Raw genomic sequence first — 16076 nt, 5'->3', positions numbered from 1 at the left:
GTGATTCTCTGTTTAAGTACATGTCTCTGGCTTTCTATCACTTTTTTAAAAAGAGAAGATACTTACTTTCTAATTGATATGATGTAAATTGTGTGAACGTTTCTACTTCTGTAGGGAGCAGACTGTTTATATTACTTCCATCCATACTGAATTGTTCCAAAATTTCCACAGCTGCTGGATTTAAACCCCTATGAAGCCGCCAGCCCTCTTCTAGTGAGCCAAGCACTGGTGCTTCAACCTCAAGTGGCAGCTTTTTCTGGAGTTCTGTCAGTGAATGATGCTGATGTGCAAGGTTAACAGCAGGATGCTCTACAAAAGAATCAGAAATTAACATATAATATCAATAATCTAGAAAGATGAAAACAGAATGTCCTTATGGAAATAAAAGCTCCCAAGTACTCTTGGCTTATTACATATATCTATTATTCATACTTCCATTTGAAACTCTGTGTCCTTCAACAGATTTAAAAGCAAGGTGGTTAACATTATCAGAAGAAGTGTGCTTTTCTGAGTTCTGTGAGTAAGAGGGCTGACGGTTTCATTTTTTTTTTAATCTAATAATGTGTAGCTGCATTACTAAATTTACAAATTATCTTGATAATTATCTGTGGGTTATTGTCATGGTTACAAAGACTTATAATAATCCTTACCTGAAAAAAAAATTAACTGAAACAGTAATGAGCATATCATACATTATTTTCAACTATAAATCAATGTACAAATGAATTGGACAACGAAAAAAGTCAATATACATAACTTAATCCTGAGACTTGTAAAATGAAGGCAAATAAAGTGAAATGAAAGAATAGTAGTAACATATATTCTGACACTTTCATTAATAGACAGCAGCTTCTTTTGACTTTGTGTATTCTACTTCTCTTCCACTCTTGTGAAGTTACAATATTATCTTCCATTAACAGTACTATTGTATTGATTGCTACATATTTTGAAACATTATTTAAGGGAAAATAGCACAAAGGAAGGAATTAAACAAATTACCATATTTCACCAAGTAGTTATTTTATATAATAGTAGTGAACACTGTCACAAAAAAATAAAACTCTTACTTAATTCTAATTACTTCCATAGAAGGATACATGGCATACCAACTTCTGTGTTGCCATACTGTAACTTCTTGTATGTACTACAATAAACACATCATACAAACTTCATAGGGTTACAGTAACTGGATAAACTTCAATGACTCAAAATATGTGCTCCATAATATAACATTATCTTTTCTGCTATATTTTTCCATGCACATGGAACTTGCAAACATCAGTTAGAAATTGATTATCAATTAGAAATCCTTACCGACAAGCAAAAGAGAGCTCGTATTATCCCGATACTTCTCTGATTGCCATACCAAAGATTCTAAGAATTCCCTAGAGGGCTCTGCAATCAAAATACTATGAGGAACATTAAAAAAAATTTAGCAGCATTATCTATTGAATTTTGATTTATAAAAAAACATCTTTTAAATATATATACCTTGTCTTTAAATTCATTCATTCATTTATTCACTCATTCATTATTTTTTTTTTCCTATCCATACAGAGGATGAGAGGAAAGAGTAAGAGGAGGGGCCATCAAGGCTGGGCCATGAAGTAAAGCAGCACTGAATGAGAATTCTGTCTAGACCACAATTCCTGTCCCAAAGGGATATTGAAATTCGTCCTGCATGTGTTAGAAAGATAGCAAGGCAAGAAATGCTAGTCTCAAATAAGATGAGAAGGAAAAGATGGAGCAATCCTAATCCTATGTTGGTATGAAAAGGCCTGAAATCTATTGTTGGAGGGTATCCCCAAAACACACAATAATTTCTTACAATATCTCTTCTGGATGTTCTCCAGGTGATCCTTGTGCAACATATGTGCTAGCCATAGGTATACATACACACATATACCCACACACATACTTGCTAAATACTTTAAATATTTACTGTTGCCTACTGCAAAAAGAAGACTGCATTTTCAGGCTACAAAATCCTCCCAGAGAAAGACGTCTACAGAAGAAACTTCCTTTCCTTTTTCAGGTTCCTCACATAGAAAACCACACATATGGACTGTGCATTCCATCACTCACACAAGACACAATATATATGCAGCTCAAAGAATATAAGTACCAATTCATAAATACAATGAAGTTATTTTTTCAATAATTTTGAGGATTTATGACACAGAATTTGTCACTACCAAGGTTTGTCACTACTACCAGAATTTGTCACTACCTGTTACAAGAGAGAGAAATAGGTTCTTCTTGAAGTCCTCTGCACAGAAAATTAACCCATGATCTTTGTTGTTGACATGGAGGAGTTAAAGGCACTTCCATTTCATCTTTCATATACAGAATATATTCAGCTGGAAATTGCATGAAGTCCCAGCCAAAATAAAAATAAAAATAAAAATAAAAACAAAAATAAAAATTACAAAGCTACTTGTGAATGAAATACACATGCTTATGAATCTTACACAAGTAAAGTTTTGGATTAAAATAGAAAATATTTTCATGGGACAATTCAATAAGCAGTGTGCCCCAAATACTTCACATCTTTTTTCCAAATAGTCTGGGGAAACAATTGTAGATCACATTGCTTTGATGTAGTACTGGGTATATACACATCACATATAAGATTACTCTTAATTATAAATTTATAAATTGAATAATCAGGTACCATGGTTGAGATTTTGATATTCATACCTGTTATCCTTCTTAGATGATTCCTCCATAAATGATGTTAATTAAGTGGGAGAGAGACTACAGGAAATATTGTGGCTGCTGTAAGAACAGCCTCAGGAACTTCAACAACAGTCAGGATTTTAATGAAAAAAACACTCTTTCAAGCAGAATTAGTTTTCATTGAAACTGCTAGGGATGATCACTGAAATTAATTACAATACCAGTTTTGTTTTTTTTTTTTTTTTTCAAGCAGTATACAAACAAACCTGGCAGGTTAAAAGTCCTCTACAAGTCACTTTAAATGTTCTTTTCTTTCTTCCTCCCAATCATATTAAATGTGGACATATTCATGATTTCTTGGATTTTATTCAAGTCCTACTTGCAACTTCATTGATTTTGGTGGTTCACATGATTGCCCTGGTATTAATCTCTCTGGCATTCTACTAAACCAAAAATAGAAATCAGAAAACCCACAGTTGTTCCATGTTCTGTGAACACTAAGGCAGAAAAATTGTGAATAAATCAGTGCCTCCACAAGGAAAAACACTTACAATCAATTCCCTATTCATTCCAACAGGCAGTAAGTAGATGCAATCATCATACCCACATTGCCTGGCCAATTGGCACACAGCAGCCTAGGAGTCAGTCACCTATCCAGCCGTTCACAGTTTCTCCTTGAAGGACCTAACAAGCTGATTGTTAGGCAGGAAGGGAAGGGACAGTGACAGAAAGCCAAAGGACATAAACATATCAGAAAAGCAGGGAAAAAAAAGGTAAGAAATTAAAGTGGATACAAAAGAAAGCAACAAACTTCCAGTCAGTGTCACTTCTTTCTCAGTCACTTAGAACAAAAAAAGGTTCAATGAACTCATGCTCTGAACTTCTGCTCACAAACCAGTTTTTGTGAAGAGCAACAATTTACGGACTTTACTTTGAACAGGACAGAAGCTTGTCTCAGGACAGCAAAAATACCTGACATATCTAAAAAGAACTAGTCTTTCTTTTTGACCAATACTATTCATATCTGCTTTTGTCTAATTATTTATGCCTTTGAGACTGGAATTCTTTATCAGCTACATTAGTTAAACTCTGCCTACACTCAGAGTAACATTTCCTTTCTCAGAACATTGCTGACTCAGAACTATCTTGTCTCTCAATATCTTTTTTAAACAAACTCAGTGACTAGAGAAAGACTGCTTAGTCTTACGACTGCTTCTTCACAAGCAAACATATTTCACTTCTGGTAATTCATAAAGAACAAAATTAATTAGAAGGAGAAGACTGTCAGGCATCTCAGCTGAAACCTAACACCTAATACAGAAACTTCTGCTATCAAATGGTGTTCTGGCAGTGATTGCACACATTTGTAGGTCTCTATCCTACAGACCTGAGTCTATCCTGGAAAAAAAAAAAATTAAAAAAAAAAAATATATATATATATATAGAGAGAGAGAGAGAGGGATGGAACCTGATTGTACCCCAACACCCCAACAATAGAATTCTGCCTGAAACAACAGTAGAGCTAAGAGAGCAACTAGTAATAAGGATTAATGCAGCCACTTTCTTTAAAAGACAATTCAAGATGGCTTGCTCACTTATCTACTGCAGAAGAATGGACAATACCCTAGAGAAGATCACAGTCAATTTATTAGTACTATATACAGGAGAAGATTCAGATCTACTGCACTTAAGCCCCTTAAGCTTTAGAAGTAAAGAGAAGTCAGAGAGCTGAGTAGACACAGATTACAGTTTATCATCCCAGCCAATACTCTCCAGAGGTAAAATAAACTTAACTTTATCTTGTGGAACTTGGTGTGTTTGCATTGAGCTTTTATATCAGCCACTTTGAAATGATATGATTGTTTCAAACAAAATTCCACTACAATACAGTATCTAAAACATGGTACAATTATTAGCCTGCAGGGGACAACTATCAGCTAAATTTAAAACTTGTTGAAACTAAGACAATAAAAAGGTGTTGTTCTGGAGAAAACTTGGCATCTTGAGTATTTTAGTGACTTCTGTATGGAAAACTATCAAGTGAACAAGAACTGATGGTTAATACTGCTACTGTCCAATGCAACAATGGATAGATCTTTTCATAGACAGGATATACATTAGGATGAGACCTACATGTATAATCATGTATTGACACTCTGCTCAGATCACATTTATTTGTAAATGTTACTCTTTGTGCAGGCCCTTCTTCATTAAATGAAAGGTGAAAAATGTCACCAGCACAGCCATTTTTCTGCCTCGTTTAGTCAGCCAGAATTTAGCTGTGAATATAGTAGGGCTGGCAAAGACTGAACATTATTTTGAAAGGTTACATCTAGAACATGAAAAAACTTTAACTAAGGTAGGAGGACTAGGTTAAGCAGTGAGACATCAAAGCTGCTCCACACTGGTTGATGGTGTAAATACCATGACTTTGATTTTCAAGCTACTAAAGATGGACAAACAGGGTGTATTTCCTGGTCCCAGTGCAGGAGAAGCAAGGATTCAATGCACATTAGTAAATACTCAACAGCTGGAGTTCCTTTCTGTAGAAAACAGCTCTGGCTTAACTTCCCAATCACATGTAATTACTGAACGATTTGCAACACATAATGTCTGCAGGGGAGTTTTGAATCTCTAGAATTTACAAACACAGCACTGCTACCTCAATTGTTCTCCACCACCCTCTTTTGAAAGCATTAATATCAGACTTTTAACAAATTTCCAACTGTGCTCTTTGACTCCACAGTTTTAACCAATCTGCCTTAACTTTCATCTACCCTCTCTCAGTAGGTGAGTTGCTAGATAAAAAAAAGATCTAAAAATTGAACAAAGTGCAAAAGTTGTAGACATTGCTTACAGCCACAAGCAACATGAAGGAATTGTAAAGTTGGTTGTGTTTAGATTATAAAGCTCTAGAAAGGAGTATGGCACTTCTATCTCCTTATTGTGTGGGTACAAAATAATAGATTACACAAAGTGAATCTTCTTACTGATGTTTTCCCACAAACAGAATATTAAAGAAACTACCTGAAGAATTTATCTTAAATATCACCCCTTGATTTATATAGCTGTTCCTACCTGACTCACAGAATTCCAACATACTTGTGCTAATACTGGAGCAAACCTCTTGCGGAATGGCACAGTACTTGGAAATTTCTATTTTGTATGTAATTTCTGCTTTGAGATCTGAAAACAGATTTTAAAAGGTGCCATAAATGAACCATTTATTATTTTTTCCTGTCAGAGCATTCAGGCTTTTTATTGAACCTCCATGATACATTTTTATGAAAAATTAGTCATGCTTAGTAACCCCAGATGCCTTAGTTGATTAGAGCAGTGCTCAGTCTTGTCCCTTAAGTGACAGAAAAGGTCCCTCACAGTATTGCATAGTCACTATCTGAATTATCCCAAGATCTAATGACTACAATAATTTCCAGAACAACTAAACTATATCAAGTAGCCTAAATATACTTTATTAGGAGAATGCATCTGTAGATTCTTTTGCTATCAAAAAAGGACTAAAACAAAACCCCCAATAGGTTTATTTTTATGTACAGAATCCTCAAATCTCTGCAATCTCAGCTGCAAACATGACACTAAATATATCAGAAGAATGCACATGAAACTGTTTTAGTCAAATATGCACTTTTAAAAGTTTTGTTTCTGTCGTCAATATGACACTGGTTTACTTCAAATTGCTGCCCTATGAGACACAGAATTCAGCACACATCCTCCATCTTCAGAAGCATTAAGCCTTCTTTAAGCTCATTCATGTCCACCAAAAAAGTGGACAATTATTTATCTGGACTTAAAAAAAATTACAAAAAACCAACCCTCAGGCAATGCCTTTTTATTTTAACTAAACAAAATACTGTCAGACAAATCAATCCATTAGCCAATAACTGTCATCAAAGTTATATTTATCAGTAGTCTAAAAGCATTTAGTAATTTTTATAAAATTCCTTTAAAGAAACTATTACTGTCATTGAGAATAATCCTGTTATCCATGGAATTATTTAACCATTCTCCACCCCAGAAATCTGCTTTTGTATTTGCAATTGCAATGCAACAAAAGCATTTTTTATGGTATGACTGTTCTGCATATAATCCTCTTAGGGATATCTCTGCAAGTAAACTTAAAAACATGTTAGAGAGCACAAGATCAAATTACTATAGCTATGTTGATTATATATCACAAATCATGGCTCATATTACATTTGTGTTCAAGATTACAACACAACCCTGGACTAAATCAAATGGCAAGTAGTTTACTACCCGTTAAGGAAACATTTCTAATATCAGAAATTTGGGTGTAACACAGGTCCTAGTTCATCCACAGAAATTCTCATCTGATAAGCTGGGAAGTAATTTTTAAGTGAACTCAACATACAAGAGCTTGATTGTGTTAAATGTGTTGGAATGAAAGGAAAATCAGGCCAAGCGCTTAAGAAAACCAACCCTCACCTTCTCTAATCACTTGTTTGCAAAGGTCTTCATCATCTACAGCGACTGGAGCTAAATTTAACACCTCCTTTAGCTGCAAGTATGATGGAATCTTAGCACAATCAGATCTGCCACTGTTAGGTGTGCCAAATTCTAAATCAACAGGCAACAGGAAATACTGAAAAAAATATTAATCACAACAGAATGGCCAGTAAATTTCCTTTTGTATTACTCTACAGTCTGAGCTTCTTCAAAATCTTGAAATAACTTAATTCTAAACTAATTTAAAAGCTCTTAGGAGAGAAGTTGCTTGACATTTACACAGCACACACAAAGCTTTGCTCAATGCAGGGTAAAATACAATGTTACACAACTTCATATTGAGTCAGTGGAGTGTAAAAAGTGGATCTTAACTTACCGTTCCCAATCAAGTACAATCCTCATTTATTTTACTGAAAATTTGTTTTTTTAGAATTTTGAAAAATGGAGCAAAAAGTAGATTTGACTTCTTTAAAAAAAAAGGCAAGCTGGCTCCTCAAATCCCAGAACACGTCTAGTAGCCTTCCCTTTCCTGAGCTCATGTCATGGCTTCCTGGTCTGATTAATTTTTATTCTTAGTTTAACAAGTATCTACATAAAACTGCAAACACATCAGGTACCAGGACACACAGCTTGTCAGAGCAGATATTCATAAAAACAGCATCCAAGAATTAAAAAACTACAAATAATACCAGTGTTTTCTAATCTTGGAAGCATGAAAACTCGAAATATTTGGCAAATATGAACGCAGTAAGATGACTTGCAGGTGAGCAAACACACATGCATAACATAGAATAACCACTAACATGATATATTATTATATATGAAACAACAGGATGATACCTCTTCATCTTTCATAGATACAGTACAGAAACTCTCTTTAATCCACTGCAATTCATTTTGACTCTCTTCCACCTTCATTCCATTTTGGAAAGTCAAACATTCTCTTTAAAAGATCATAAAAGAAAGTAAGTGACTTCTTTGTATTACCTAATGTCTAAAACTGAAGCACTTAGCAATAGTCTTTATAGCCATATACATGGCAAAAGTTTTTCTAAATCCATGCCTTTTCTAAGAAGGCAATTCCAAGTGATGCTGTATTTATCTGTGTAATCAACCAAAGAAAATTTTAAATAAATAATACATTATATGCAGAGTAGAAATGCTTAATATTAGGGCTTGCCTTAAACAGTTACAGAAAAAAACCTTCATATTATAATTCTTCAACCTCCCAATACAAAAGTCCCCTCATGTAAAAGTGCTTCCTGCAAAAGCTGCTGATCTAATTTCTTCCAATGTACAATTTTTTTACTAGACAGAAAATCTCTATAATCTATTGGCCTTATTTCTCTTTTGCAACCTTTCATCCCTATTTTCAGGAAAGATTCAGCATGAAAGATGGCAGAGTGCGCTTATCACTAGTTAAATGGAAAACTAAAAGTATGTTCCTGGCTTAACTGGAAAACTTTAAAACACTTGGAAGTAAAGCTCAGGAATTAAACCACTACTTGCATTGTAAAGCAAGGACACAAGAAGCACAGGGATGAAGATTTGTCAGGTAGAAAATAAGAGCTTCATCAGGCTTGCCCTTTATGCCTACAGGCATTAAATCTATAGTAACTTCTTCAGTCCCTGACACCACTATTTTCTGGAGGAATATTTTAGACTGCAGAGTACAAACTGTTCTGTGTCCAGCCTTGGGATACTCATGAATTTTAATTCAAGTTGAAGTCTATCTAATTGAGTCCCTTTCTCTAAATACATGTCCCTGTGTGCTGCACTAGAAGATCTGGACTCCTACTTTGGACAGGTCCATGGTTTTGCTAGTCAACCACAGATCTGAAGGTCAGAGCTACTTCTGTAAAGCATTTTTTTTCCCCATTATTGGTATTTCTGAAAGTCTTTACAGAATTCAGATCATGTTCTCTTCACTGGTTATCTACAGTATTCACAGTCTTACATCCAAGATTCACTGCAAGACTGGGGCTCAACTTTGAAAAAACAGGCAAACAACCCCATTCCTCCTTGTTATACTCTATAGGTACAGTTGATTCAGATGAAATTTGTTTTACCTTGCCTGTCAGTCATGCAAGCCTTCCAAGTGCAAAGGAAGTAATACAAGTAATCCAGACATGAAGAAAATCAGTGCAAGACTTAGCCAGGCTTTATGAATGTATGTATACAAGGGCTATATTAACAAAATACTGGGCCCATTTTTGATACAACATGTTAAATGTTAAAATGTACTGGTTTGTTCAAATTCATGACATAGGTATCATTCAATTAAATTTCAACCTAGCAATACAAAATTGAGCAAAACCATAAATAATTTCTATTTAAACTTGAAGAAATACAATTCAAGAACATGGATTTACTGGCAGCACATCTGAGAGGAGAGAAAAAAAGAACATGGAAGCATGTGTAAAATCCTAGCCTTACTAAATTTAGTGATACTTTCATGATATGGAATCAGTCAGTTTGAGGAAGGACTAGGTCCTATAAAGATGCACATTTTTTTCAGTATTCCAAAACTAATATCCTGATAACATTTCACACCTATAGAATGTAAAAATGACAATTTAATTAATCTAGTTTTCTTAATGCATATAAATTTCACACTTCTGATTTTTTCCTAATATTAAAAGCTGAAGTCTTTACCTGTTGCAAACATAAACTAGTTACAAAGGTAAAATACAACAAATGTAAAAATGTTAATGGCATAATACAGAGACTATGGTTTATGTTTAATATTATACAGAAATTTTAAGTACCTGAAAATATTCTCTGCTGTTAAAAATTGTCCTTTAAAATCCAAAAGGGGATCTTTCACTAAAAAAAACTGTAGTCTGCTCAGAAGTATAGATAAAGTTGGCAATTTTTTACGAAAATGTTCAAGATTATCAATAAAAACAAACTCCTCTTCCAAACATAAATCTGACAAAATAGAAGAAAAAACACATTATAAAACAAGATAAAAATACTAAGAATTATCAGAATAAAGAGAATTGTTGAGCAACTGTTAGAATACTATGAATATCAGCAAAACAATTAAGTGCTTTTAACTTCAAGCTTAAAAATCTTAAAGCATTTGAAGTGCAATGAAGTCTAGACTTCTATGGTTCACATGATAACCTCTAGTTTTCTTTAGCTTTTTGTCTTACATAATACCTGCTAAAAACAAAGGGTATTATTTTGTTTCCTTGTTTGCACTTTCAAGTGTGATAAAGGAATTTCTGAAGTAGGTTCTGGCCAAGAAACTTAGCAATTTTAAATGTACAAATGATGCACCCTCTCCATACATGTCTAAAACTAATTGCAGATTCCCTAATTATGAAGAAGAAAAATTACAAAGAAGGTTGAAAATTACTGTGATTTCAAGAATGATGACATATCAACACAGGCTGGGGAATGAACAGATCAAGAGCAGCCCTGTGAGCAGGACTGGGGGTGCTGGTGGGTGAGAGGCTGGACATGACCTGGCCATGGGCACTCACTGCCCAGAAAGCCAAATGTGTCCTGGGCTGCATCCAAAGCAGCATGGGCAGCAGGGGAGGGAGGGGATTCTGCCCCTCTGCTCTGCTGTGGTGAGAGCCCACCTGGAACCCTGCATCCAGCCCTGGGGTCCTCAGTACAAAGAGAGACATGGACCTCTTCGATCAGGTCAAGTGGAGGGATCACAGAACAATCAGAGGAAAGGAACACCTCTCCTGTGAGAAAAGCCTGAGAGAATTGGCATATGTTATGCCTGGAGAGGAGATGGCTCCAGGAAAACCTTACTGTGGCTTCTCAGTACTTCAAGAAGGCTTATAAGGAAGGTGGGGATACACCTTTTGGGTTGTAGGTTTTAAACTTAAAGAGGGATAATTTAAATTAGATATAAGGAAGCAGTTTCTTCCAAAAGGGGGGTGGTCGATGTCCTATCCCCAGAAGTGAGGCAGTTCCAATCCCCAGAGTTGAATTGTTCAAGGTGAGGTTGGATGAGGGTCTGACCAACCTGAACTGATTACAGAGGTGTTGATAAATGGTCCTTTTGAACCCAAGCCATCACATTATTCCATTTCTTTTTAGTTTAAACTACTGCTCTCCTGAGACAGAAATGATGCAGTAACCACATTTGACAAATCCCCTTATTTTTGCAGTATGAAATACAGATGTATCTACACACGCATTTTACATATATATAATACATACAGAAGGGCAAAGGGAGTTTTTTGTTCTTTTTCCACACTTTTTACCAATATGTAAGTCTCCTTATTCCCACATTTCCCTTTCACTCCTTGGATGATTCTCTGCCTGTAATAACTCTCTGTTCTCTCATAACAGCCTGGAAATGATGGATACTTATTATGTTCCCACCAAACTCTTTTATGGTTCTAACTCAAACAGATCTCCATAAAGAAATCTATCTTATACTTCTTTTGGTTTGCATCTCTCTTTAACTACTAATACAAGCCCTGCTTTTCCAGGGAATAAATCTGTGGTTATACCTTATGCAACTGCAAAGGTTTTGATCACCCAAATGATTTCATCAATGTCTTTGGAACATGTGCAAAAAAATTTACAAAAGTTAACATAAATACTCAACCAAAACTCAGAAACTAGTGAATTGAACATTTTACCATGCTGTGGTTCTTTAAATTCAGTGCCATAGTAAATCTTCAGATATTTGTCTTGGGTGGAGTCTTCCTTAAAACTATTTTTCGTAAGTAAAAAAGGTTCTTCTGTGTAAGTCTGAGAGTGAGGATTTGAACTTGGAATAACTTCTATTAAATCATTACTAGTCTGAAACTCTACAGAGGAGATAGGTTTCCTAAAAAACAGGAAAAAATATCTGATGCTTAAGCTGTAGCAAAATCAATGTTGTAATTTCCCTGACTCTGCAGTGAATCAACAGCACTTAGGTGCTCTAAGAACTTTGATAATCACCATATTCACTGAAGAAGATTCGAAATTAGAGTTCTCTCTATTCACTGGATCCATGGTCAAATTACATGTTCAATTCTTCCACAAGAAAAAGCCTTTTAAGCTTACACCTAGCATAAAATTGCACAAAAAATAAAAAGCACCAAACCTATTGATGTCATAATGTTCTTGACAAAATTTGCTGCTGGATAAAATGTACACTTCTGTTTCAAAAACCATGAAGAAATTGCAAGTAACAGCAAGAGGAAAAAGATCGGGTAAGTGAAGAAACAAAACCACTTCTATTTCCTGTAACTTTTCATACAAACTTCAGAATTACTATTATTTATTAAAAAAACCTCCCTACTGTTTGCCAAATAAGTAGGAAAATCATTTGAATATAGAAAGGAAAAAAAACCCACAATTTTCCCCAGCTAAGCATGCATCTGGACAAAACAGTTACAAATAGCTGACTGAAGTATGTGTTAATGCTGCGCTACACATATATGTGCAACAATATAGTAACTCTGATGAGTGCTGACATTTCTGAAGCACCCAAATCAGCTCATCTACACTTATTGTATTTACTGTTCTCATTTCAGACAATTGATTTCTCAGTTTTGCATCCTATTGATTTATTCATATTTTTAATACTTAGTATTACATCATCTTGCTATTTGCTAGACATCTAGAGGTAATGCTTATAAAAGCAATCATAATAGCAGAAAAGCATAGAAATACACCTCTGAAATTCAGTAGAGGACTTCATGTGTAAACAGCAATAGAGGGGAACCTCTGCTACACATCTAAAAAAAAAAAGCTATTTTACAACTCTTTGGTTATAGTTCAGAAATTAATTCTGAAGCTACAAGTAGTATAGTTCACCAGTAGTAACCATGTGGTAATGATAATAACTAATATCCAAAGCTTCACATGACATAAGCCTTTGAAAATCCATGTACCTTAAAACTTAACTGCTCAAGTTAGAACTTCACTGAAATCATGGGGTTTCACTACAGTTTTATAGATAGAATAAACCTAATTGAGTTGCTTATTTTGAGAGTACACATGCCATCTCTTCCAAAGTCAAAGTCCTAGTAGGGCTTTTCTAGAAAATGGTAAATGTTTTAATGCAGACTATTCTAAGTATGGAAAAATATCTTCAAGTCATATATCTAGACCTGTACAATTCCGTAAGATAATTGTCTTAGAGAAGGGGGGGGGAAACAGCTTATTTTCATCTTCCTGCAGTTTTCAGAGACTTTCTCCAATGTCATAAATAGATTACCCAACTATTAAAAAATTCTATAAAGAACCAGTGAACTCCATAAAAACACAATACTACTTTTAGTGAAAAAAAAAACCCATCTCTAAGATATATGATAGGAGTGTACAGCTCCAGCACATTTGCTACAGTCAGGAAACATCTTCATATTCTGTTTTCATCTCTCATTAGCATATGATTCACAAAATACTTGAGTGATATCAAAGAAATCATAAATGTTTTTAACTTAAAGTTACTGACTTTTCCAGGAAATCCTCCACAGGCAAACTTTTCTTCCATTGATCTAATGCTGAAATAGCCATCATGTTCTGTGTTGAACCAACTAAGATAAAAAGACAACAAAAAAAGTCATGCAGAAAATATTAAAATTAATTTTTATATATTGATTAAATAATTGCAGAGGTTAATCAAACTTTACATATGATATATATAAGAAACAACACCTTTAGTTTCCATTAGCAAAGGTAATAAAAATGCACAAGAAAGACGCAAACACTTTTATACATATATTTACCTTTCTCATTTGAAGACCTAACTTTTTGCCATATCTCATAACCTCAGCATCATCTTCCAAACCTCTCCCAACTAATCAGATTTGGTGATTTACTTAGCTCTGATCATTGTTTTTCTTTGTCTCTGGAAAGAAATCTATCCAGAGATCTCTACAAACTAATCAAATATAATCTCATTTATGGTGCCACTCAAATAAATATCCATTACCTATTTGCTTCAATTTGGGCAATGAAGATGCCCTACTTCCAAGAGCTATAAGAAATGCCATAGTGATATGTCTGGAAATATTTATTTTTACCACATTTATCACATTATGGATAAACACAAGCTTTCCCTTTAATCCACAGTAAATCTAAACTAAACATAATGATTATATAACATACTTCTAGTCCATGGCTTCCTATACTTATCATCAGCAAAGAGTCCATTGAGATGATACTTTTCATCTTGATGTAAACAGGGAGGAAAGCAAAGTGATAATTTCCAGATGGAAAACTTCTGCCTTGCCATGCTCTGAATTAAAAAAAAAAAAGATATGTGATAAAATCCTGAGAGAGATGGTTCCATTCTTTTTGTGCACTACCTCTTCTAACATCCCACTGCTTTCAAGGGTTTTCTTCTCCTTAAGAGAAGAATTAACATTTACTTGATCTGCTGTTTAACTTTTAATCTACACCTTTGAGTAGCCAGAATTGCACATATGCTTAGCTACACTTTAACTAAGCTTTCAATGTGCAATTACAAGTGCTTATCTTAACACTTGGAATGGTCTCCTGAATTGTCACACTGATAAGCTGACCAGACAATTTGGTATAATTCCTACTACTACTGTTTCTAGTGCTTTTAAAATTCTAAGGCCGTTTGTCTTTCATGTGTCATTATGAGTTAATGAAAGGCCTTTAATTTTCTCTAAAATCAGGGATAGTATTGAATTGAATTCTGGAATTAAACAGTCTATGTGGCAATTTAGTAACTTTTTATTGAATACAAGTTCAATAAATTATCTTACAGTTCTTTTGTCACAGAAACCCATGCCCTGTATTGTACAAAGGGCACAGAACCACAATTCAGGAAGCAAAGAAAAATTATAATTACACATTTGTGTTTAACAAGTTTATATAAAGAAGAAGAAAGAAGTTGTACTTTAGAAGTCTGTGGAATGAAAGGCATATCGGAAAAGAGAACTAGCTATAGTTATGTGGAGGAACATAATGAATGAGACCAGAAGCTTTTCTCGGTTCTAAAGCCACTGCCTCACTTCAGCTGTGCTCCTTCAGGTCCCAGAACTGCTCACTCATTGCAACATACGCTGTCAAGCCAAATAAAGGTTGTACTGTTAGAAATCTCAGGTGACAAACTAGAAATATTTTAAATATTTCACTGACATGGACTGCAACCAGAATAACCAAGCTATTGGTGTACTTTTCAAACCTTCCTGTAAGAAAAGAGAAAACTTAGGGGCAAAAAAAAACCCCCCAAAACCACAAACCAAACTAAACCAACACTGACAAACAAACAAACACATGGGAAGCTATGAAAACAAACATTGCCACTTCATCAATACAAATCCTTTTTCCATTTCTGTTTAATCCTTTGTGAAACAATTACAATTCTGTAAATGTTAGCTAATTTTAATAAAAAAGCAAAAACTCCTGCCATCATAGCACCTTTTCCTTAAAAGGCTCTTGTGAAAAAACAGATCTGGTCATTGGGAGTCCCTCTTGCCTAAGTCAAAGCATGGCATCTCCTCACTGATCTCTTTCACAAATTCTGAATAAAGAAGACAGAATCAGATGACTGTGGGCAGCTGGACCTGTAACGTCTTCTACGTGTTGCTGGCTATATATTGGTTTAGGTAATCTGTATTGAATTTATTGATGAAACAACTGCATTTATCATAAAATAAAGGGCAGCTGGTAAATTTCCGAATAGAGATAAAAGGAACGGAAAATGCTATGGATAACCCTTCTCTTCATTAAAATAAGCTGTTAGAATTGCCACATAAAGGTTGTCAAAAGACTCATAGGTTAAAGAAGAATGTTACTGCTACTGTAGAAGTTACTGAACAAATAAATACATGCAATAATAAAACACAGATCAGACATAATTTTGAAACACTACCATGTACTTCTACTGAGACTAACTTTAGCTTAATAGCTAAAATTGTTTTCTGTCATTGGTATTTGTGAAGTGGAAGAAATACATCCTAGAGCTA

The 16076-nt window shown here is 34.6% G+C and overlaps 1 protein-coding gene across 7 annotated transcripts in view; it reads right to left on the bottom strand.

Annotated features, from left to right (window-relative positions):
• SHOC1 (shortage in chiasmata 1) overlaps window positions 1-16076 on the bottom strand; it is a 94524-nt gene that overhangs the window by 30317 nt on the left and 48131 nt on the right. For 5 of the 7 annotated variants that reach the window (XM_085567229.1, XM_085567226.1, XM_085567227.1 and 2 more), the window contains 10 exons: window positions 14245-14374; window positions 13589-13670; window positions 11781-11971; window positions 9933-10095; window positions 8005-8107; window positions 7144-7300; window positions 5758-5865; window positions 2231-2360; window positions 1315-1409; window positions 67-309 (listed from right to left, as the gene is read on the bottom strand). In XM_085567229.1, coding sequence (XP_085423355.1) covers window positions 67-309; window positions 1315-1409; window positions 2231-2360; window positions 5758-5865; window positions 7144-7300; window positions 8005-8107; window positions 9933-10095; window positions 11781-11971; window positions 13589-13670; window positions 14245-14374 — 1402 coding nt within the window. The remainder of the gene's footprint in view (window positions 1-66; window positions 310-1314; window positions 1410-2230; window positions 2361-5757; window positions 5866-7143; window positions 7301-8004; window positions 8108-9932; window positions 10096-11780; window positions 11972-13588; window positions 13671-14244; window positions 14375-16076) is intronic. The other 2 variants (XM_085567231.1, XM_085567230.1) reach the window with 1 other exon arrangement.

The sequence above is a fragment of the Lonchura striata genome, chromosome Z, assembly GCF_050655825.1.
Source record: "Lonchura striata isolate lonStrDom1 chromosome Z, ASM5065582v1, whole genome shotgun sequence".
NCBI classification, from domain to species: Eukaryota; Metazoa; Chordata; class Aves; order Passeriformes; family Estrildidae; genus Lonchura; species Lonchura striata.
This window is presented reverse-complemented; position numbering and strand designations above follow the sequence as displayed.